At 45.0% G+C, this 22,233-nt stretch overlaps 1 protein-coding gene across 2 annotated transcripts in view; it reads left to right on the top strand.

Annotated features, from left to right (window-relative positions):
* LOC123991163 (matrix metalloproteinase-16-like) overlaps positions 1-21,956 on the top strand; it is a 77,558-nt gene extending 55,602 nt beyond the window's left edge. For both annotated transcript variants that reach the window (XM_046292443.1, XM_046292444.1), the window contains exons 7-10: positions 6,718-6,856; positions 12,274-12,424; positions 12,925-13,040; positions 16,688-21,956. In XM_046292443.1, coding sequence (XP_046148399.1) covers positions 6,718-6,856; positions 12,274-12,424; positions 12,925-13,040; positions 16,688-17,016 — 735 coding nt within the window. In that variant the 3' untranslated portion in view covers positions 17,017-21,956. The remainder of the gene's footprint in view (positions 1-6,717; positions 6,857-12,273; positions 12,425-12,924; positions 13,041-16,687) is intronic.
* The last annotated feature ends 277 nt before the right edge of the window (positions 21,957-22,233 follow it).

Here is a 22,233-nt window from a genome sequence, read left to right as displayed (position 1 = left end):
GCTAAAACTAGACTCAACATATGGTTTTATATGTCAGGTAGCAAAACGGATCTGTTAGTAGTTGGATTTATTGCACCTGGTTGTTTTTGCATGCACAAAACAGACACCCTGGGAAATATTCAAATAAGGTTTTTACACCCTGCAGTGTTAAAACAACACCTAAAACCTGTTTATGACGTACATTTTTGCCCCTTAAAAAGAATTAAAAGGCAACCACAAAAAAAGGGAAATGTTTACCTTTTCCAAATGTATGCGTCTGTGGACTACATGTAGTAAGGTACTATCTCATCCCCTAAGGTACACTATTGGCTCTTTTAAGGTACGAACTGCAAGGGTACAACTATATATCTATAACTAAAGGTACAAACGACCAGGATACCACAACAGTGACAAGCGTTTATACCCCTTTAAGAACAAATATATACCTTTATTTCGGAGAGTGTGCTTTCAGTTAGTCAGGTCTCAGAGTCAAACTAATGGAAAGGCTCTGTGTGGGAGGGCTTCATATATGTGCCTAATATGTACTAATGTAGCAGATAACTGAAGCACTCTGGGTAGTGTGTATACCCGTAGTTATATATAGCTACAGAGTAGTCAGTACATATGTACTGCACTGTAGCTCATGTAATTTACACTTTAACATCTCTAAAATGTAACTCTCTTCCACATTCATTTTCTTGAGAGGAATTTAACAGACTGCACTGTAGGATAGTCTACATATAGCACTTTATAGTGATTATGTAAGTGACTCACACATTCTAAATGTGAGGTCTGTACGCTATGGCAGGGATGCGTTCCAAATGACACCCTATTTCCTATATAGTGCAATACGTCTGACAAGAGCCCTGGTCAAAAGTAGTGCCGTAAATAGGAAGTAGAGTGCCATTTGGGAAGCAAGCCCAGGACTTGTTTGAATATCTATTAGCTTACATAGAAATAACATCTAGTCCAGATGGAATATGGTTTTCTCTTCCCAAACAAACCCCACAGTAGTAACCTCATCTCAGTTTACCCAGAACAAAAATGGTGCATAATTTGGTTTATGTTTACGTGGTCTGTCCACGAGAGATTATCCAGTAACAAACCCCACAGTAGCTTTCTGTCCAGTAACAAACCCCACAGTAGTAATCTCATCTCAGTTTACCCAGAACAAAAATGGTGCATAATTTGGTTTATGTTTACGTGGTCTGTCCACGAGAGATTATCCAGTAACAAACCCCACAGTAGCTTTCTGTCCAGTAACAAACCCCACAGTAGCTTTCTGTCCAGTAACTAACCCCACAGTAGCTTTCTGTCCAGTAACAAACCCCACAGTAGCTTTCTGTCCAGTAACAAACCCCACAGTAGCTTTCTGTCCAGTAACAAACCCCACAGTAGCTTTCTGTCCAGTTTAACACAGAGTCGTGATGTGTCTATGCTTATGTATCCTCATCCAGAGACTCAGAGTCTCCGAGTACAAGGCCCTGGCAGCTCACAGTCAGCTAATGCACGCCCGCACACACATATACATATGCACACACACAGGAGGAAAGGGGAAAGCCCTCCAGGCAACACAAAGATCAACTATGTTCTCCACCAAAGAGAAAGAGAAAGAGAGAGAGCGGCTGTTCTTTTGTGTGTATTTTTCAGGGGTTATAAATAGCTAGTATTCATTGGTTAAGTAGGCTAAAACACGTGGAACTCACTGGGGAAATACCCCTCTCATAGAATATTGCCAAACACACTTACACTGTGGTTTGGTTTATTTCATTTGAACAGTGATTCTACTTGTGTCTTACATTGCTTGGAAAAATCCTCATTCTCACTCGGCTTTCCAAAAAACAGTAACAGCCATTGCACATTTTTCTCTTCTCCTGTCTCAGTCCACTGTACTTAATCATGGAGACAAGGCAAATGGACAAATGTATAATATTTGTGTGTAGGAAAAACCTTCAGGCCAACAGTCTCAGTGACCTGTGTCTCCATGGAAATGTCTGCCTAAGAACCCCTCTCACATGGTTTCTCCCTCCTCTCCCCTGGCAAAGGTTGGCGTGGAATAACCCGGCTTTGGTGATAGTCAGTAGTGGAGAGAGACATGAGATTTCAAGACAGAGCTAAGAAGGATAGATAGTACATCAAATAGTGTCCCATAGGGCTCTTGACGAAAGTAGTGCACTATATAGGGAATAGGGTGCTATTTGTATGTACACAAAGGAACACAGGAAGTCTCAGTCTGATCGTTTATGAGTTTGGCACCTCAGCTCAGGGATGGATGGATGGATAGATTTCCACAATAACGACTCTGTGGATATGAATCAAAACACTGGCCAACTACTCATGATTCAGGCCGTGGATAGAGGTCATATTTAACTCGCAGATCAAAGGGAGCATTGACCCGTTTTATTTATTGGTTTGGTTTAGTGGTATTTCCCTCCAATCTTTCAACTCCAGAAAGAGTTGGTTTCAAGGGCTTGTTGTACTATTGTTTATTTCGTTTTGTTTTTCAGCTGTCAATGAGCATATTTAACGAAGCTACAATGAAAATAAATCACATTCCCTGTTCTAACCATCATCATTATCTCCTCTCATGAAGAGACAACACAAAATCATCTATTATGCAACTTCCTTTATGTAAATGAATTGTGTTTCTCTAAGTTGTTTTTTTACACTATGCGTTTAAGCTCATTGTAATTATAGTGTGTGGCTTGAATCCGGTTTTCAAGAGAAGCTCTCAGCTTGTCCATCGTCTGCAACAAAAGCACAATGCATGTTTTTTCCCAAATCCAAATGTGCTCCGCATGGTCAAGACACATCTAAGCTAGGTATTATGAGAGAGAGAGAGGGTGAGGGGGATTCTATTAGCATCACTTAACCAGCAGCAGGGGAGATGAAGAGGAAGTTAGTGCTACTCTCTGACTGGCTCACAGCTACTCAGAGCCTATCACAATCCCTCCCACACACATCAGACAGGAAGCAGGACGCTGAGAGTATGGATGTTCTGTTCAGGGTAACTGAGGTTGCCATGGTGGAGACCGACTGGTTAAGAGTGGGTGATTAACAACAGAGGGAGAGAGGGAGGGAGGTTGGGAGGGAGGGATATGTAAGTAGATAAAATTCATGATGTGTAGAGATAAACAGTTTCCTGAACAAATAAGTCCTCTAATTGAATAGCAATTTGGAAGGACGTTTACTACTCATACTTAGGGCTGTATTCTGCAATGTACATGAATTGGCTCCAGTAACAAGTAGAGTTGGAATCTTCATTAGTCTGTGCCTGTGGTATTTCCTCTGAAGCAGGCCTGTGTGCAGAGTGACTGTCTGTCTGGTTGATGGGTTACTGAGGAGGGAGGGAGGCAGGGAGTACGAGCGAGCTTTGGCTATTTTGGCTCACCTAGTCCTCCAGTTGATTGTGTTGGAAGACACGCTGTCACTACCTGCCAAGTCATTTAAAGATGAAATCTCCTCAGCCCTGAAAGACTGAAACACAGGTGGTCCCATAATGGGAAATAGGACTAGAGAGGATGGTGTGGTAGACCTACAATCGTTTTCAGCTGTAAGTTATATGAAACATTGAAGGAATATCATACGCTTCCATCAAACATCAAGAGACCCCTTGAGGGAGTATCTCTCATCATAACTACAGTTGCAGTCTCAAACGCTGGGGCCTCTTCCGTACCCCCCCTGCCTATCTGACGTACCACAGGGATGTATAACGGAGACTTTCTGCATTCAGACGGAGTCACCTTTCCTCCTCTCCGCTCTGCTTTCAACAGGAAGAGGAGGGAACGGATGAAAGGAAAACACATGCTGTTCAGTAGCTTTCCAGTGTCCTTGACGGAGCTCAGAGCCAATGGTAAAACCATACAGCCAAGTCTGGATTTACAGTTATTACGACCCTGCCGTCTTCAGTGGTGGAGAGGAGGGGTTGAAGAGGGTCGGCAAGGTTTTAAGAGAGAACAGTAAATTGTACAGGCATGACATGTTGCGTCCAGCAATCACCACCACATGATACCGCACATGCCCCCAAAAATGGCACACTTCCTTATGCTACCCCCTGCCTCCCATCCACCTCCTCCTACCCCCCTCCTCTCCCGTGCCCCTGCGTACAGGGATTGAGGGACACATTCTCATGCGAGAGCCCGATTTATACCAGAGCAGCAGAGAGACACTTCTTTCCTGTCCTGAATGTGTGAACAGATTTAGTGCTGGACTGGCAGTGGCAGAGCAGGAAGATTCATCCCTCTGTCCCTCCACCTTTCAATCTCCATCTCTTTGACTGTGACTACACCTTTTGTTTGGTAAATGGTTTCTCTTGTTCTCTCTCTTTCTCGCCTCCCACCCTCTATTCCCTCCTTCTCTGCCCCTCTCCTCCCTGCTCCTCACTGCTCCTCCCTGCTCCTCACTGCTCCTCACTGCTCCTCCCTGCTCCTCACTGCTCCTCACTGCTCCTCCCTGCTCCTCACTGCTCCTCCCTGCTCCTCACTGCTCCTCCCTGCTCCTCACTGCTCCCCACTGCTCCTCACTGCTCCTCACTGCTCCTCACTGCTCTCCCCACTGCTCCTCACTGCTCCCCACTGCTCCTCACTGCTCCTCCCTGCTCCTCACTGCTCCTCACTGCTCTCCACTGCTCCTCACTGCTCTCCACTGCTTCCCCTGCTTCCTCTGTCCTCTTCGGTTGGGCTTGAAGAGAAGAGCGCGCGTCACTTAACTAGGTGTCTTTCACTCATCCATCCCCACCCATGTTTCTCTATTATTCCCTTCCTCCTTGTCTTAACTGGAGTAGTGTGCTTGTCTCTACTGCCTGACTTCCCCTCTCTGAGGCGGTAGGTAGCCTAGCTTTTAAGAACGTTGTGCCAGTAACCGACAAGTCGCCGGTTTGAATCCCCGAGCCGACTAGGCGAAGAATCTGTCGGTTGTGCCCCTGAGCAAGGCTCTTAACCCTAATTGCTCCTGTAAGTCACTCTGGATCAGAGCGCCTGTTAAATGACTCTGATGTATACGTACGTGTGCGTTGATGTACGAGGTCTACTAGGAGGTGTGTATTATCTGTGCTTATCCCTCTGAGGTGAACCCAGACCCTGGCTTCTTTCATCTCCACTCGTTTCACCCCACTGTCCTCTCACCTTAACCCACACGCACATCAGATCAGCCCCAATTGGCTTGTTTAGCCTCAGCTAACCTCATTGTTGACCTCTGTCACATTCAGTCTCTCAGGGATGCCCCTATGCAGCTTTATGGCTGTTCTGTGGTTAGGTGCTCTTACTTACAGGACTTTTGATGCAGGTCATTTATTAGTCAGTTGTTGACTTATTGCCCTACATGCAAACCTGCAGTGATATTTGCACTACATTGAGGAACATCTGTGAACTCAAACATTCCGTGTTAAGAGTTTTTTATTTTCTTGTTGTCCTTTTTTGACAGCTGTACCTCTGTCTAAATGCATCATCAGTATTGCAAGGTAGCAATACCTTGAGTCTGTTTGTCTGCATTTGTAACAGGTTTTCGCAAACAAAGCAGAAATGAAACAGAGCCATAATCTTCTGTTACAGAGGTTATAGTAGTTATTTTGATTAGTTTGGACATTTGGGTAATTCCAAGTTGGCTCAGTGTCCATATTTTCAGAGCAGGAGAAAGAGGGAGATTGGAACATTTTGTCTTCTACAGAGTCGAAAGGAATCAAATAGCTCCGATTTCACAGTTTGATCTGTTTTCAATTACCGGGCTGAGTCCCATACTGAAGAAAACGCTGAACAATTGAAATCAATCAGGGCTTAGTGTAGAGTGGAGGGGCCATGGGACGCTGTGTGTGTGTGTGTGTGTGTGTGTGTGTGTGTGTGTGTGTGTGTGTGTGTGTGTGTGTGTGTGTGTGTGTGTGTGTGTGTGTGTGTGTGTGTGTGTGTGTGTGTGTGTGTGTGTGTGTGTGTGTGTGTGTGTGTGTGTGTGTGTGTGTGTGTGTGTGTGTGTGTGTGTGTGTGAAAGTGTGAAAGTGTGTGTACATGTCCTCCACACACACACACAAGAGAGCGACAGAGGGAGTTTGATAAATGGGCTGTGCAGGTTTTAATATGAATAAGGCGTGGTGTTGTGATGATGCCAGTGATGAGGTATCTCTATCCTTCTCTTTCCCCCTCACTCCCCTCATCCTCTCTTTCTCTCTCCCTCTTTCGCCCCTGTCTTTCTCTCACTGTCTCTCTTCGCCCTCTCTCTCTACCCCCCTTTCTCTGTCTCTTTCTCTCTGTCTCTACTTCTCCGAGGGCAGGTCACTGTGTGTTTGGCCTCTGTGGAAGGCTAGAGCGGCCATTCCGTGCCAAGGGTGTGGTGTCTTACTGAGCCATAATGTCTTTCTCAGCTGGGCCTGTGAGCTCTTTCCTCTGAGTTTTGGCCCAACTCTCTTATCTTCAGGTTACATCCAGCATCAAAAAGACAGGCACACCTTAAACTTGGCTATGTGCATTTTTCCATTAGATTGTTAGATTTTTCCTCAAGTTTCTTTAAAAAACTGAGCCATTTGACCTGAATAGTTTAGCATGTTTACAGTACAGGTTACATACTAATAAGCCTAATGGATGTTGATGCAGAGTAATGGAATCATCTCTCGGTCATTAAGCTTCACAGCTGTCAAACTATCCAGCTGGATTTCCAACACATTTTAGCTTGTGTTGATATGTTGGTATGCCAGTGTGTTAATGACCCTTTCTCTCTCCTCTCCTCTCTCTCCCTCCTCTTCTCTCCTCTCAGGATCACTGGTTTTGGAGGGTACGGGACAACGCAGTGATGACGGGGTACCCCATGCTCATCAATGTCTTCTGGAGAGGACTGCCCCCCAAGATAGACGCTGTCTACGAGAACAGCGAGGGGAAATTTGTCTTCTTCAAAGGTAAGGATGCCCGCAGATGTATTATACATGATCTATATCAGGTATTGGCACCTGGGGGTCGCATGGCCCCCCTTTTGGGGGGGCTCATTCTTACTTACTGTTGAGAGTTAGAATAATAGTACACAAAGTGCAATTTTCGAAATTTGGTTGTGCATCAGCAGTTACTCAATTAGCCCATGTCAGCTCATTTTTGGGGGGTTTGGTAAGTTAGTCTAGCGGCCAGCTATCTAAACTTGTAGTAATCATGGTCGAATTACTGACCAGGGTGGGGCCCATTGATCATCAGTTATCATATTAAAAGCTGCACGCATTTGCCTCCAACCTACAGTATTGCAACATGTGTAGAATAGCAGGAAAATAGCTGTAAAACTGCAACTGACCAATGTTGCCCATCCCTGATCTGCATAATCAGACAAATCCTAGACCAAAAAGCATTTTCAATAGGATACAGTAGGATGGGTCCTGCTCCTTATTCTTGGTTATGTGTGTGTGTGCGTATGCGTACATGTGTGCGTGGAGTGACGTTGCTGTAGTAGAAGGATTAACCAGAGGCTTATCTCTCTAGACTACGGGACTACAGACCCTGTACTTACTGTAACCCAGGCAATTTGCCTCTTAATCTCAGACAGTCAAAAGCAGTTTGTCCTTTGAAAATGTGCGCGTGCTTTCATGCATTGTCTCTTCCATAATCAGTCCATTCGAATGTATGACCTCACTAGCCCCACTGCAGCACAGATTAGTCTCTTCTCTGAGCGTGTTTACATCGTATAAACCTATAGCAGACGAAGGGGATGTCTCAATATATACATTTACTGAAAGAGACAGCAAATAAACAAACAAACAGGCTTGTATACTCCCATGAGAGAGGAAGGGAGGGATGTGGGGAAGAGAGGAGACGGGTGTAAATCTGGGTCTGTCTTGATAATAACTACAAATCACAGATGGCTCGCAAACACATTTCTGTTTTTCACAGTTCCTCGAAAAACAGACTAGTTGTCCCCTGTGTACCCGAGAGCTCCTGAAATCCCTTTCTTCTTCTTTTTCTTTCTCTTTTTCTGGTTGTAGAGTTGAGATTTCCGTGAAATGAGAGGGTTTACTACTATGTGCTGTAATAAAACAACAGTGAGCTTTAAAAACAGAAGAAAGTGACTCTATAGGTGACAATGTAGGCTACGCCTATTCAAGTAGGTGTCTGTGGAGATAAGCATCCATGGACGTTTCTTAATTGACTTTGAATGCCTTATGAAGACGTTCTGCCGTTGTTTGCAGCAGACTCATGCAGACTCAAATGGCACCTCATTTCCTATTTAGGACATTACCTTTGACCAGGGAATATATATTTACATGTTTTATATGTAACCTTTATTTAACTTGGCAGGTCGGTAAAGAATAAATTCTTATTTACAATGACGGCCTACCCCGGCCAACGCTGGGCCAATTGTGCGCCGCCCTATGGGACTCCCAATCACAGCCAGATGTGATACAGCCTGGAATCGAACCAGGGACAGTGGTGCCATCTCTTGCACTGAGAGGCAGTGCCTTAGACCACTGCGCCACTCGGGAGTCCTAATTTAGAGAAAAGGGTGCCATTTGTGACGCGGACTCCCTGTTTTTTAAAGCTGTGTTATACAAACACTGAATCGGCATGTAAATTAGACCCTCATTTAAATAAATATGCATCGCTCATAACAACCTTGTTTCTTAGCTGTCTGCCTTTACGACTAGGGATGTATATGTTTGGCGAAATCTGCTCATAAAGAAAGTCATTGACTCAATAATGTCCACTCATACACTGCTGACCTTTAAATGGGAGCAATGCGATAAGATAGAAAGTTATAGTATCAAAGTGCACTGACTATAAGGTTGTGTCCCAATTGCCAACCTATTCCCTATATAGTGCACTACTTTTGAACAGAGCCCTATGGGTTCTTGTGAAGTGTAGTCCACTATAAAGGGAATAGGGTTCCTTTTGGGACTTAGACTAAATGTAGAAGAGCTACCAGAATAACGGCATCAACCCGTTAATTCGGTAGCACTGCATCCATGGTCTTTCTGATTAGCCTGACAGAAACACACACACACACACACACACACACACACACACACACACACACACACACACACACACACACACACACACACACACACACACACACACACACACACACACACACACACACACACACACACACACACACACACACACACACACACACACACACACACAATGGGTATATCAATGCTTGGTTCTAAGAGAATTATGCATCTATACAATCTACCACTCGGGGGAGAGAGAGACAATTTAGCTACGTATACTGCTAGAGCCAATCAATGATTTATTTAACTTGGCCTTGATTATGTTTTGTTTCTTCATACAGAGAAAGCTAGCCTACACGGTCAATGCATGCACGGTGTTTTGTAATGTTTTGTGTGGTCACTATGTGAAAGAGTGTAGCAAAAGGGTGTGTGTGTGTGTGTGTGTGTGTGTGTGTGTGTGTGTGTGTGTGTGTGTGTGTGTGTGTGTGTGTGTGTGTGTGTGTGTGTGTGTGTGTGTGTGTGTGTGTGTGTGTGTGTGTGTGTGTGTGTGTGTGTGTGTGTGTGTGTGTGTGTGTGTGTGTGTGTGTTTGATCTGTTTTCAATTACTGGCTCCATACAGAAGAAAATGTTGAACAATTGAAGTCAATCAGGGCTTAGGGTAGAGTGGAGGGGCCATGGAACCCTGTGTGTGTGTGTCTTTACGTAAAGTGTGTGTGTGTGCGTGTCTGTGTGTCTGTGTGTCTGTGTGTGTGTGATCTACACACAAATACATGTGTGTGTACAATACACTCTGTGTGGTCCATGTGGAGGAGGAAGGAGCCTGTTGTTCTTGGCACCTTGCCCAGACTCAATGATCACCATCCCCTGTACAACACTGTACAACACTGTTTAGACATTGTTAGGAGATAGCAGGAGATTATCAGTGTTCACTGCAGGAGGAACATCTGAGCTAACATTAAATACTGACAGTTAAAGTTAAAAGATGTAGTCAGTCTAGTCTGAATCATTATTTACTCCCCAAATATTTCAACCTGGTGAGTTCTGAGAAGCCCCTTATGTCCAATATCCTTCACACCCCTCTTAACACACACACACACCCATACATACACACACACACCCCAATGCCCCCTGACCCAGTTTACCCAGACTTCCTTAGTGCCTGTGCCAGGGGGAGGGGCTTGGCAGGGCTGGAGTAACCGTGGTAACCATGAGCCTACAATGTATGGAGCATGAGAATAAAACAGGTGTAATGACAGGCATTTCCTGTGACATGGCCCTGTCACGAGAGCTAGGCTATACTCCTGCGACCTTCCCTCCCCTTCCTCTTCCCCTAAAACCATCTCCAACCTTCACACATCTCTATGTCCCACCCTCACTCCCTCTCCCTTCTTCCCTTCTTCCCTCCCTTCCTCCCACCACAATCACAGTTGCCCTTCTCTTCCACAGACATTAAAACCAGTTCATTTCCTCCCCAGACCTATGCCAGTGAATTAAAAAAACACTTCCTGGGCTCACCAAGTCAAAACCGTGCCACAACCTAATTACCAGAAACATATCACTCCTCCTCATCCCTCTCTACCTCCCTCCTCTTTCTCCATCCCTCTCTACCTCCCTCTTCTTTCTCCATCCCTCTCTACCTCCCTCTTACTCCCTCCTCAACTCTCTCCTCCTCCCTCCGCTCTCTCTATCCCTCTCTAACTCTCTCCTCAACTCCCTCCTCCTCCCTACCCTCTCTCCATCCCTCTCTACCTCCCTCCTCACCCTCCATCCCTCTCTACCTCCGTCCATAACTCTCTCCACCCCCTCCGCTGTCTCCATCCCTCTCTACCTCCCTCCATAACTCTCTCCACCCCCTCCACTCTCTCCATCCCTCTCTAACCTCCCTCCTCCTCCCTCCATTCGTCACACAAGACAACACTTCCTCAAGTCTCGGCTTTGCACTTCTCAAACCTGATCATAATGAATAACACTATATGGACAGCACTCCTGCTTTGAGATACTTCTTGAATACAGGCCCTGGCATCTAGACTCTTAACACATTGCCCCACGTGGCACCCTATCCCTGAGCCATGGTCAAGTGTAGCGCACTTTTTAGGAAATTGGGTGCCATTTGGGACTCAGAATAAAGACTGCCTCTTGGTTTGTGAGAAGTAAAAAATCAACAACTGACAAAACAAATATGCCACTTACCACTATTAGGCAACAATTAAGAGGTTGAATACTACTGGAACAGTGGGAAACCTGCTTGGTAGAAGACCCACGTGTATCTTGTCTCCACTAGCAGTGAGGAAGATGGTTCGGGAGGCAAAGAAAAGAACAAGGGCCACAGTTGGAGACGTACAGAACTTGGTTTTATCTTGGGGTCAACAAGTCTCCAAATCTACAATTAGATGCCAACTCCATGCCAGTAGGCTATTTGGAAGTGTTGCCATGAAAAAGGCATTCATTTAGAGCAACCACCACATGTAAACAAACGCCTGGAGTTTGTTAAACCATTGACACTTTGATTGGAACCAGATGAGGGGGAAATGGAGCTCCACACACACCAGTGGTGGGTTTGGCCTCAGAGTAAGGATGCGTACAAGTATGCAAAAACAAACCTCACGCCTACTTTAAAATACGGTGGTGGACCTTTGATTTTATGGGGCTTTTTTTTACGTCCACTGGTCCTGAGGCCATTGTTAAGGTCAACGGCATCATGAACTCTACCAAATACGAGGCTGAAACTTGTCCACAAGTGGATCTTGAATGTTTGTTCCCCCTAAATGTCAAGTCAGACCAAATAATGCAAATGTTAGACTAATGCTTAGATATTGTAGTTCCCTACTGAACCAACATTTTATGATTATTGATTGTTCCAGAGAGAATGTTAAGGTATTATCATTGAACAGATGACCCACCTAATATATTATCATGTGGTTATATATAAACAAAATTGAAAATGCTGCAACTCTTGTGCAATGTGATATGACTCTAACAACCTTGCTGTACTGTAACATTCATGATCTCCAGTGATGTAGTAGTCTAGCAAGAAACACTACAGCTTCAGATATGGTACACCTTGGGGTTCTGAAACTGATTTGGTATGGCTCACGTTAGGCAGGCTGGATTATAGTTACCCTGCCTGGCCAACCAAATGTCATCCCCAGGTTTTAGTAACCCCTCCTGGCCAACCAAATGTCATCCCTGGGTTAAATCCCCTCAGTGCTGGTGAGTGAGTGGATTCGTCCCAAATGGCACCCTATTCCTTGTATAGTCCAATACTTTTGACCAGAGCCCTATGGCAAAAGTAGTGCACTATAAAGGAAGTAGGGTGCCATTTGAGACGTGTAATGTCCCAGCAGTCCCTCTGAGCCCTGTTGTCCTTGTGTCTCTTCCAGGGAAGCAGTTCTGGGTGTTCAAGGACACCATGCTCCAGCCCGGCTACCCCCAGGACATCTCTATGTTCGGCCACGGCATGCCAACCCAGAGCATCGAGACTGCCGTCTGGTGGGAGGACGTAGCCAAGACATACTTCTTCAAAGGGGACAGGTGTGTACACTGAGCTGAGCTGTGTGTGTGTGTGTGTGTGTGTGTGTGTGTGTGTGTGTGTGTGTGTGTGTGTGTGTGTGTGTGTGTGTGTGTGTGTGTGTGTGTGTGTGTGTGTGTGTGTGTGTGTGTGTGTGTGTGTGTGTGTGTGTGTGTGTGTGTGTGTGTGTGCCTGTGTGTGCCTGTGTGTGTGTGTGTTTGTGCTTGCGTGCATGCGTGTGTGTGTGTGTGTGTGTGTGTGTGTGTGTGTGTGTGTGTGTGTGTGTGTGTGTGTGTGTGTGTGTGTGTGTGTGTGTGTGTGTGTGTGTGTGTGTGTGTGTGTGTGTGTGTGTGTGTGTGTGTGTGTGTGTGTGTGTGTGTGTGCCTTCGTGGGGAATTGGGGATGTGTGTGTGTATGTGTGTGTGTTTCTAATGTATTGGGACTGGGATGCCCATGAAATTGTGAGATGTGTGTTTTGATGTCTGATTATCCCACACCCTAATCCCCATGGCTGTCTGTTCAGGTACTGGCGCTACAATGAGGACATGAGGACAATGGACCCAGGCTATCCTAAATCCATCACTGTCTGGAAGGGCGTCCCAGACTCTCCACAAGGAGCCTTCGTAGACAAAGCCAATGGTATGTCCACCTATCTATCACATAATATCATTACCTAGACAGTAACATAATGACACTCATGTCTCCCTATCTATTAATCCTCTCCTTCCATCCGCTAGACAGTAACACTCACATAATGTATACCAAACATAGTCTTTACTTCAGCCTCGTAACGACACATTTTAATACCTTGCAGCTACAATAAGCTATGATTTTAGTAGCCATGTTTTGACAGTATATTGTAAGACCCAGTTGGAATATGACAGGGAAGCAGAAAACAAAATACCACAGTCTGCTGCCCAATCCGGTTGAGGCCAGTTGGTCTGCACAGAGGGTGGGAAAGATGAGGTTTCTATTTTTTTTGTCAGGCCTGCGGGCTAGACTTATTAGAGAAGTGGATCGTACAAAAAGCCTGAGAATGGCTACTATTGGTTGGTAATGGCCAGCAGGGCGGGGTTTGAGCGGACCTGGCAATGCCTCTATGGGAAAAACAGGCCAGGTTGGGAGGCGGAGCACACTCATGCCATCTGTCCCCGTCCCTCTCAAGGGGAACTGCCCCATCCTACCTTCAGGCTATGCTCAAACCCTACACCCAAAACCGCACTCCGTTCTGCCACCTCTGGTCTCTTGGCTATCACAACCCTACTGGAGGACTGCTCCCACTCAGCCCAGTCAAAGCTCTTCTCTGTCCTGGCACCCCAATGGTGAAACCAGCTTCCCCGTGAAGCTCAGACAGCAGAGTCCCTGCCCATCTTCTGAAAATGTCTGAAACCCAGGTAAACGTCTGGTACCCTGTTAAATGTCTGAAACCCAGGTAAACGTCTGGTACCATGGTAAACCTCGTAAACCCAGGTAAACGTCTGGTACCATGGTAAACCTCGTAAACCCAGGTAAACGTCTGGTACCATGGCAAATGTCTGAAACCCAGGTAAACGTCTGGTACCATGGTAAACCTCGTAAACCCAGGTAAACGTCTGGTACCATGGGTAAATAAACGTCTGTAAAACCCAGGTAAACAGGTAAACGTCTGGTACCTGGTACCATGGTACCAATGTCTGTAAAAACCCAGGTAAACGTCTGGTACCATGGTAAATGTCTGAAACCCAGGTAAACGTCTGGTACCATGGTAAATGTCTGAAACCCAGGTAAACGTCTGGTACCATGGTAAATGTCTGAAACCCAGGTAAACGTCTGGTACCATGGTAAATGGTAAATGTCTGGTACCATGGTAAACGTCTAAAACCCAGGTAAACGTCTGGGACCATGGTATTTTCCTACCAGCACTGACTTAGTTGACTTAATTGCTTTATTGAGGGAAGGTGAATTCCACAATAACGGAATTGAGCTTCGATTCAGATTTTTCACTTTACAATGTATGCCAAACAAAAACCATTGATTTCAAAGTTTAACAAACCATACAACTCTATGCACAAGGACTATTTTGAACATTTTACGCTGAACATTTTATTATAACACATTTACTGGAAAACTGCAGATGTGAAATTTGTAACAGAATTATGGTAAAGGTTTTTATGTGACCACATTTTCCTAAAACAATGTTAAATATCTGCTCTGAATTAATATTCAAAGATGTTGTTAGGAGTGTGTATTGGAGGCGAAGTCAGGTGCAGGAGAGCAGAGTGTAGTGAACAGGCACACTTTTTATTCCGGTCAAAATGACAGCACAAAGTAACATAAAATGTGCCCAAAACACGGAACATAGAACAAAAAGTAATGCGCGTAACAATATCCATAATCTCAAAATACACGTAACACAAAACAATCCTACACAAAGACATGATGGGGAACAGAGGAATAAATACATATGAAATTATTGGGGAATGACAACCAGGTGTGCAGGGAACAAGACAAAACAAATGGATTCATGAAAAATGGAGCAGCGATGGCTATAAAGCCTGTGACGTTGACCACCGAACGCCGCCCGAACAAGGAGAGGACAGTACCCCCCCCCAACGCACGGCCTCGGGGACGACCCGGAGGGCGAGGTGCAGGGCGATCCTGCCGGCGACGGTGGAACTCACGCAGTAGTTCAGGGTCTAATACATCAGTCACCGGAACCCAGCACCTCTCCTCCAGACCGTACCCCTCCCACTCCACGAGGTACTGAAGGCCCCCTGCCTGAAGCGTTGAATCCAGGATGGAACGGACGGAGTACGCCGGGGCCCCCTCGATGTCCAGAGGGGGCGGAGGAACCTCCCATACCTCAGACTCCTGGAGCGGACCAGCCACCACCAACCTGAGGAGAAACATGGAACGAGGGGTTAATATGGTAATCAGGGGGAAGCTGTAATCTGTGACACACCTCGTTCACTCTCCTCAGGACATTAAATGGCCCCACAAACCGCGGACCCAGCTTCCGACAGGGCAGGTGGAGGGTCGAGAGCCAGACCCTGTCCACTGCAGTGACAGCCCGCGCTGGTCTTTTGCTCGGCCCGCGCTGGTATCGCTCATCCGCTCCTACACACACCTTCACTCAGTGCTCGGTCTTATGGTGGGATTATTTGTCTCTCTGAAATGAGAGACAAACAAATACATGTCTGTCATTGAACAACTGGGCCATGAAACCACACCAATCTCTTCTATAATTTCTTTAAATAATAAAAGCTAATTTACCAACATTTCTGAAAATGGATATGGAAAATGGATATATAGGGTTTTGGAATTAAACTCTTCTTTCGCCCACACCAGTCAGAGCTCAACTAAAAGCCAAGTCTCTCCCTCTCTTCTTTCCCAAGATGAATCTTTCAGGACACTGCTCTCTCTCGCGCGCGCTCTCTCTCACTCCCTGGGTTGCTAACCGTATAAACAACTCAGCTGCCCATGTGATTTAGAACCCCATTCCCTCTGTTTCTCTCTCACTCTCACTCTCTCTCTCTTTCTCTCTCTCTTCCCTTCTAAAGAACTCCTCTGCTCTGTGCACTTGGAAATAGAGCGCATATCTCATCTGTTCTTCCCTCTCTCTTTTTCTTTGAAGAATTCATGAATAATGCAGAGAGGTATAGAGGAGAGGAGAGATGGGGAGTTTAGCCAGGTTGTCATGCTGGGGATATGTCACTGGTTTACAGTGTGTTTGAGGTCCAGTGTTTCAGGTCATCCAGAGAGGAGTAAGCACTTGTCTTTATCACTGCCAGGCTTTATTCTACTGGCCTGTAACCCCCAGGGATATATTGGGCACCTGGAATAAAGAGAGAATTACAAACTACAGGGAAACAAGTTCTTTACCAACCTCAGATTGACATCCAAATGAATCCTGTGGAGACCATATTAGGACACTTAGACTGTGAACAGATTGTACTTAATTGTATTCTCTCTCTCTCTCTCTCTCTCTCTCTCTCTCTCTCTCTCTCTCTCTCTCTCTCTCTCTCTCTCTCTCTCTCTCTCTCTCTCTCTCTCTCTCTCTCTCTCTCTCTCTCTCTCTCTCTCTCTCTCTCGCTCTCTCTCTCTCTCTCTCTCGCTCTCTCTCTCTCTCTCTCTCTCTCTCTCTCTCTCTCTCTCTCTCTCTCTCTCTCTCACTCTCTCTCTCTCTCTCTCTCTCTCTCTCTCTCTCTCTCTCTCTCTCTCGCTCTCTCTCTCTCTCTCGCTCTCTCTCGCTCTCTCTCGCTCTCATCCCCCTCTGTCACTTTCTTTCCATCACTTTATCTCTCCAGGTTTCACCTACTTCTACAAAGGGAAAGAGTACTGGAAGTTCAACAATCAGAGGTTGCGAGTCGAACCCGGTTACCCCCGCTCCATCCTGAAGGACTTCATGGGCTGCGACCTGACCCCCATCGACCCCGAGTGGCCGCCCACGGAGGACGTCGACATTGTCATTGAGCTGGAAAACGAGGCCAACACAGTGAAGGCCATTGCCATCGTGATCCCCTGTGTCCTGGCGCTCTGTCTTCTTGTCCTGGTCTACACCGTCTTCCAGTTTAAGAGGAAGGGAACGCCCAGACACATACTGTACTGCAAACGCTCCATGCAGGAGTGGGTGTGATGACTCTGGGTGACACACAGGGGTCCGCTAGTTGGACCAATATGACTTTATTATACCCTCTAGTATAATGGAATCAATGGTCCGGAAATGACATCCAGACAGGTGGTGGCGGTTGCAGTACGTCGGTGACTCCACTATGATCTGATCTCACTTTAGGCCTACTCCCAAGACTCCCCCGTCTTTTCAAATGGGGGCGGGAGAGGGTGGGGCCTTTGCCTAGATACCCCTCCACCCTGAGATTGAACAGAGGGTACTGTTATTTTGTATCCCTTCAACCCCCATTCCTAGCCCCGCCCTTTTAGGACGGCGCCTGGTGCAACCGCTCTTAAACGGGGAAGAACTTTCATGTGGCGTTCAACTCTTCCCATGGTGCACTGCGTCAGTCATCTTCCTGTTGTCATATCAGGCTGTCGCCCAATCAGAGGAAAACAGCCGGTTCTTATCTACAGTATCTTAGGTCTTAACCCCTACTGCACGCGCTCAGAAAGACAAAAGAACCCCAATAACAAATGTTGCTGAAGTTAACCACCGAGTTACCAACTCCTGTCTCTTTTTATTGTTTTTTTCCTTCAAAATATAATTTATTTTTCAAAAATGAACGTTTTTTCAGTCCCCTTTAAAACAGTCCTGAAGAAAAATACAACCCAAACCAAATAAATACGTTTTTTCTCTCTAAAGAGGATGCTTTTTTTTTTTCTTAATCATTTTTGCTATCACTTTCTTTTTATTTTCTTTTCTTTTTTCTATCCCTGCTCTTCTTGATCGTTTATGCAGTGGAAACTTTGACTGTTGTGGCAGTCTGTCTCAAAAACAGGGGCCAAAATATTTTGCAATATTTTTAATCGCCTTAATTAAAGATCAATTGTGTTCTTCTTGTGTTTAATTTTCTTGTTTTTTGCTATTTTGTATACTGCTTTGTTTGTTTATTTGTTTACTTGTTTATTGAAAGAGCTGTTGGGGCCATATTGGTTGCTATCCAAGATAAATAGTCATGGGTTCAACAAGCTGCGTGCCAAATGACACCCTATTCCCTAGATACTAGTAGTATATAATATCTAGGGAGTAGGGTGCCATTGGGGGCACAGACCATGTTCTATTACCCAGAGGCATCAGCGCTGGTTTGCCAGACCACCAGAACAGGAGAAAGATTCTGCCTGTATATAGAGTTTAAGATATTAGTCAAAATAGGGAGGATGATGGTTCTTGAAAAAAAGCCACTAAAGTTGAGTGTTATGGTAATGTTATGGTATCTGACTTGATATATATCAGTTTGATAGGAAAGACTGATAAGTTAAAGAGATTAAAATGCTGTTACACTATAGATTAGCTTATTGTTTGGTCCTGTCAACCGACACTTACCCCTCTGAAATGGTAGTTCTGTATTGGTTAAGTTTGCATCCAAAATAATTGTATGGTCTTTGTAAACGTACGGACAGACCGTATTTAATCTTCTTGACTGCCTTGTTGAGAGAGTTCTACTTAAGTCACAGACGCCTACTACCCATGATGCACTTGTCCCTCGACCGAGGACCAATAGGAGTGACAGTGACGTCAGTCAAGACAATGCAGTGTCTTCTCCTGTGTCCAAGTGCATGCAAGCATCTACATCCACGTTTGGACTGCTCAGAAAACCTCTACGGAAATCAAACAGAAGAAGTGGAAACCAACGATATGGACAAACCGGATTCACAGATACAGCAGTTTGTTCCTCCAGTGCTTGAAAACAGGTTGCAGTTACAGTTCGGTGGAACATTCCTGCAGGTTCCTTGTATGCGAATAGAACACACCATGTGGCATGCAGCTTGACCAGTGGTTCTGTCCAAAGCTTACGGAAGGACTCGATGACGATGCTCAAACTCTTGAATATACCTTTGTCTGCATCTATTTGTTTATGTTTCATGGCTGCGGGTTCCCTTCCTGGTACCATAAAAACAAAAAGAGTCATTGGAACCTCACGATTCAAATGGAAAATATCTCACCGGAGCTATAGGAAGCAGGCATTTAGGTCATTTCTTGGTAATTGGCGAGTTTAGGTTAGGTTGGCCAGAGGAAACTTGATTTGATTTGGTCACTGAATTCTAAAAAAGTAACTAGTGTCGTTGCTTCATGGTGAGCAGTGTTTGAATGTGTGTCTGTTTCATGATAATGGTTTCTACTTTCTTTCTTTTTGCAAAAACAAATGCGACATCCTTCTTCCTTCTTCGTGTAAGACAGATTGGGACAATGGAAAATGTCCTGACAGAATTAATAAATTGATCAGTATATGATTAAAAAATGATGCCTTGAAACTCATTGTTTATATTTATATATACATGATATACCCAATGACGTTGTGGCGTAAGGGTGTGTTATGTGAATAGTTTTGCTATGGGGGTGTGAGGTGGGATTTGACATGTTTTAGCTATGTGTGTAAGCTTGCCCCTTGCTGTGTTCTTAATGGTAAATCCTCACCAAATCCAAACCACTTCGGCTCACAATCCATTTCTCTCAGAAGAGATTAACTCACACATGTCTGATGTGTAGAAAACAACTCAATTGGTTTGAGATGTCAAGACACAGTACAGTGCTCTCAATAGACATGTACTTAAACCTTATTTACCAGACACTCAGCAAGTATCCGGCAGCCAGGGCAAATACAACAAACTCTAAATATATTCTCCAAACTCTAGGGGGATTTCCTTCGTCTAATCCGACCACAAAAGGAAAAATGACAACATTTATATTTCAGACTTAAACCATGTTGATGTTTATGCGGGAAATACCAAGACTGAAAGCTCAACATCCTTCTAACTGGTATTATGTGTCACATTAAGTCGCGTGATAAAAATCAGACCTTTTAAAGATATGCAGGCATTTAAAGGCCCACTCTGTGATTCTTACAGCTGTTTTGGATCATTTAAAAGCATGCTGGATAGCAGGCTACAGGGGCAGACGCCAGACAGTAGTGTTTATTCTACTGCCACTGCACTCCAGTCCAGACGGTAACTAACTGCCATCAACAAAGAGGTCGACCCAGTTCACTTACTTGGGCTTTGGTTGTGGTCATGGACACATACGGGGAGTAAGACGATAGTCCTACTGTGGCTAGAGAGTTCACTGTTCCCTCGTCACAATACAACTCAGCTGCAAAATGGCGTCTGTGCTGTGAGTCTGACTTAGACAATGGCATAATGGTTACAGTTATGTTTAGGGCACAATCCAGCCATGGCTTTCTTCTAGGGCTTTTTGTCTTCTGTTTGCACTTTTTACCACTTAGCAAGTGATGCAAATACACTCCTGTTTCTTTTCAAATGCCTGTGTGTGTGTGTGTGTGTGTGTGTGTGTGTGTGTGTGTGTGTGTGTGTGTGTGTGTGTGTGTGTGTGTGTGTGTGTGTGTGTGTGTGTGTGTGTGTGTGTGTGTGTGTGTGTGTGCGTGTGTGTGTGTGTGTGTGTGTGTGTGTGTGTGTGTGTGTGTGTGTGCGCACGGGCGTGTTTGCCGCCTGCGTGTCTGCCTTTTACGTCTCTAGCATTACTTACCACTGGCTGTGTGCTTATTCACAAATGTAAGTCCGGGTCTCTTGTCTACGTCTACATGTCATTCAGTGTGTGTGTGTGTGTATCTACGTCTGTATCTGGTTCTGTAGCTCGAGACTGGAGCCTGCACTGTCCCTTGGAGACGTGTTGCTCTGGGAGGCAGGCTGAAACATTGGTGCTAACCGAACCTACAGAACACTAGCCAGGGCTGGAGCTATGGCCAAGCAGGGCTAGTTTTATGGTGCTGTTTTTTGGTTGTTTTCCCCCCCTATTCTGTCATTGACTTAAACTTGAGTGATTACAACGTGAACAAGAGTCATACATTTTCATTTAACACGAGTCGTTACGGTGCAGTGTTTAATGGCTGTAGGTAAATGGAAAGCATATATCATCCTGGTGGTTGTTAATGTAATGTATCCCAGCAGCCACTCTGCTAAGAGACTAGGGTCGCTACTAAAAGGTCACAGGGTCAAGTAGTCACCCAGACCCAGTGGTGTATAGCCTGCGTCCCAAATGGTACCGTATTCCCTTTATAGTGCTCTGTGGGCTCTGGTCAAAAGTAGGACACTATAAAGGGAATAGGGTGCCATTTGGTACGCTCCCGTAGCTTACGAGGTCTGATGGTAGGTATGGAGGAAAGAGAGGAGGGAGCAAGACATTGAAAAGGTGAAGGTTATTTATGTTTCACTGTAAAATACACCAGCGAATGGAAGTGGGTTGGAAATACAGGTTGAACCTCTGTTTTCTGGAATAGCGAAGAAATAGAAATAATTGTTCAACCATCTTCTTACCTCTTCTCACCATGGTCCACATCTGTTATCAACGTGTGTATCAGGCAGAGAGTGGAGGGGTTAACAGTGATAACCACAGGACTTGTGTGTGTGTGTGTGTGTGTGTGTACTGAGTCAGATGTATGCTGTTCCATTGTATATGTGTGTGTACAGTATGTGTGTATCAAGGGGACTGACCCCCCCCCCTCATGCAAACACTATGCTATGTCTTCATTTTCCTGTATTCATGTCATTACATTTGGGGAGGGGTCTTATTAAGATAAATAAGAAACATAATGAACTACACATTAACCATCTTTTGTATACTATTTTCCATCTTACCTACATGCTGAGCATCATTCTCTACATTGTGTTGTATCAATGGAGCCTGGATCCGTCTTGTTGATCAATAAAGACATTTTGAAGATGTCCTCATTTGCGTTTTGTCATGTTCATGCAAGTGTGATACTAACACATCTTTTCCATGTCAAGTTTCAGTTGGTTTTCCATTGATGTTCACTAATATTCATTCGACCTCAGCGATATAAAATAAGTGAAGTCACATTTCAGCTGTGTTTTCACTGTCATGAGCCAGGTCTTACTATGGCTGCAGTAGAGTATGTATCAAGGCAGGAAAGCATTAAACTATTTCCTCCATGGATGGTTTGGTCAATTAACTATTTTTACATCTTCATTATTGCTCTATCCGTACGTACAATACCACACCAGGGGTCATGTTGGGTCAAACATATCTTCCCACAGCACCTCAGTATTTTTACTGAACCTCCCACAAGGATAAAAAACACTTTAGGAAGGAAGTGACAGGTGAGAGGTTTCTCCCAGGCCTTCAGTTAGCTCCCATATAGAAACAAAATACAGTACATTGAGTTCCATTCCATATATAAACTGTACATTAGAGTTCCTTTCCATACAG

This window comes from Oncorhynchus gorbuscha, linkage group LG12, assembly GCF_021184085.1.
Source record: "Oncorhynchus gorbuscha isolate QuinsamMale2020 ecotype Even-year linkage group LG12, OgorEven_v1.0, whole genome shotgun sequence".
Taxonomy (NCBI): domain Eukaryota; kingdom Metazoa; phylum Chordata; class Actinopteri; order Salmoniformes; family Salmonidae; genus Oncorhynchus; species Oncorhynchus gorbuscha.
Note: the sequence above shows the minus strand (reverse complement) of the source record. Positions and strands in the feature narration are given on the sequence as shown.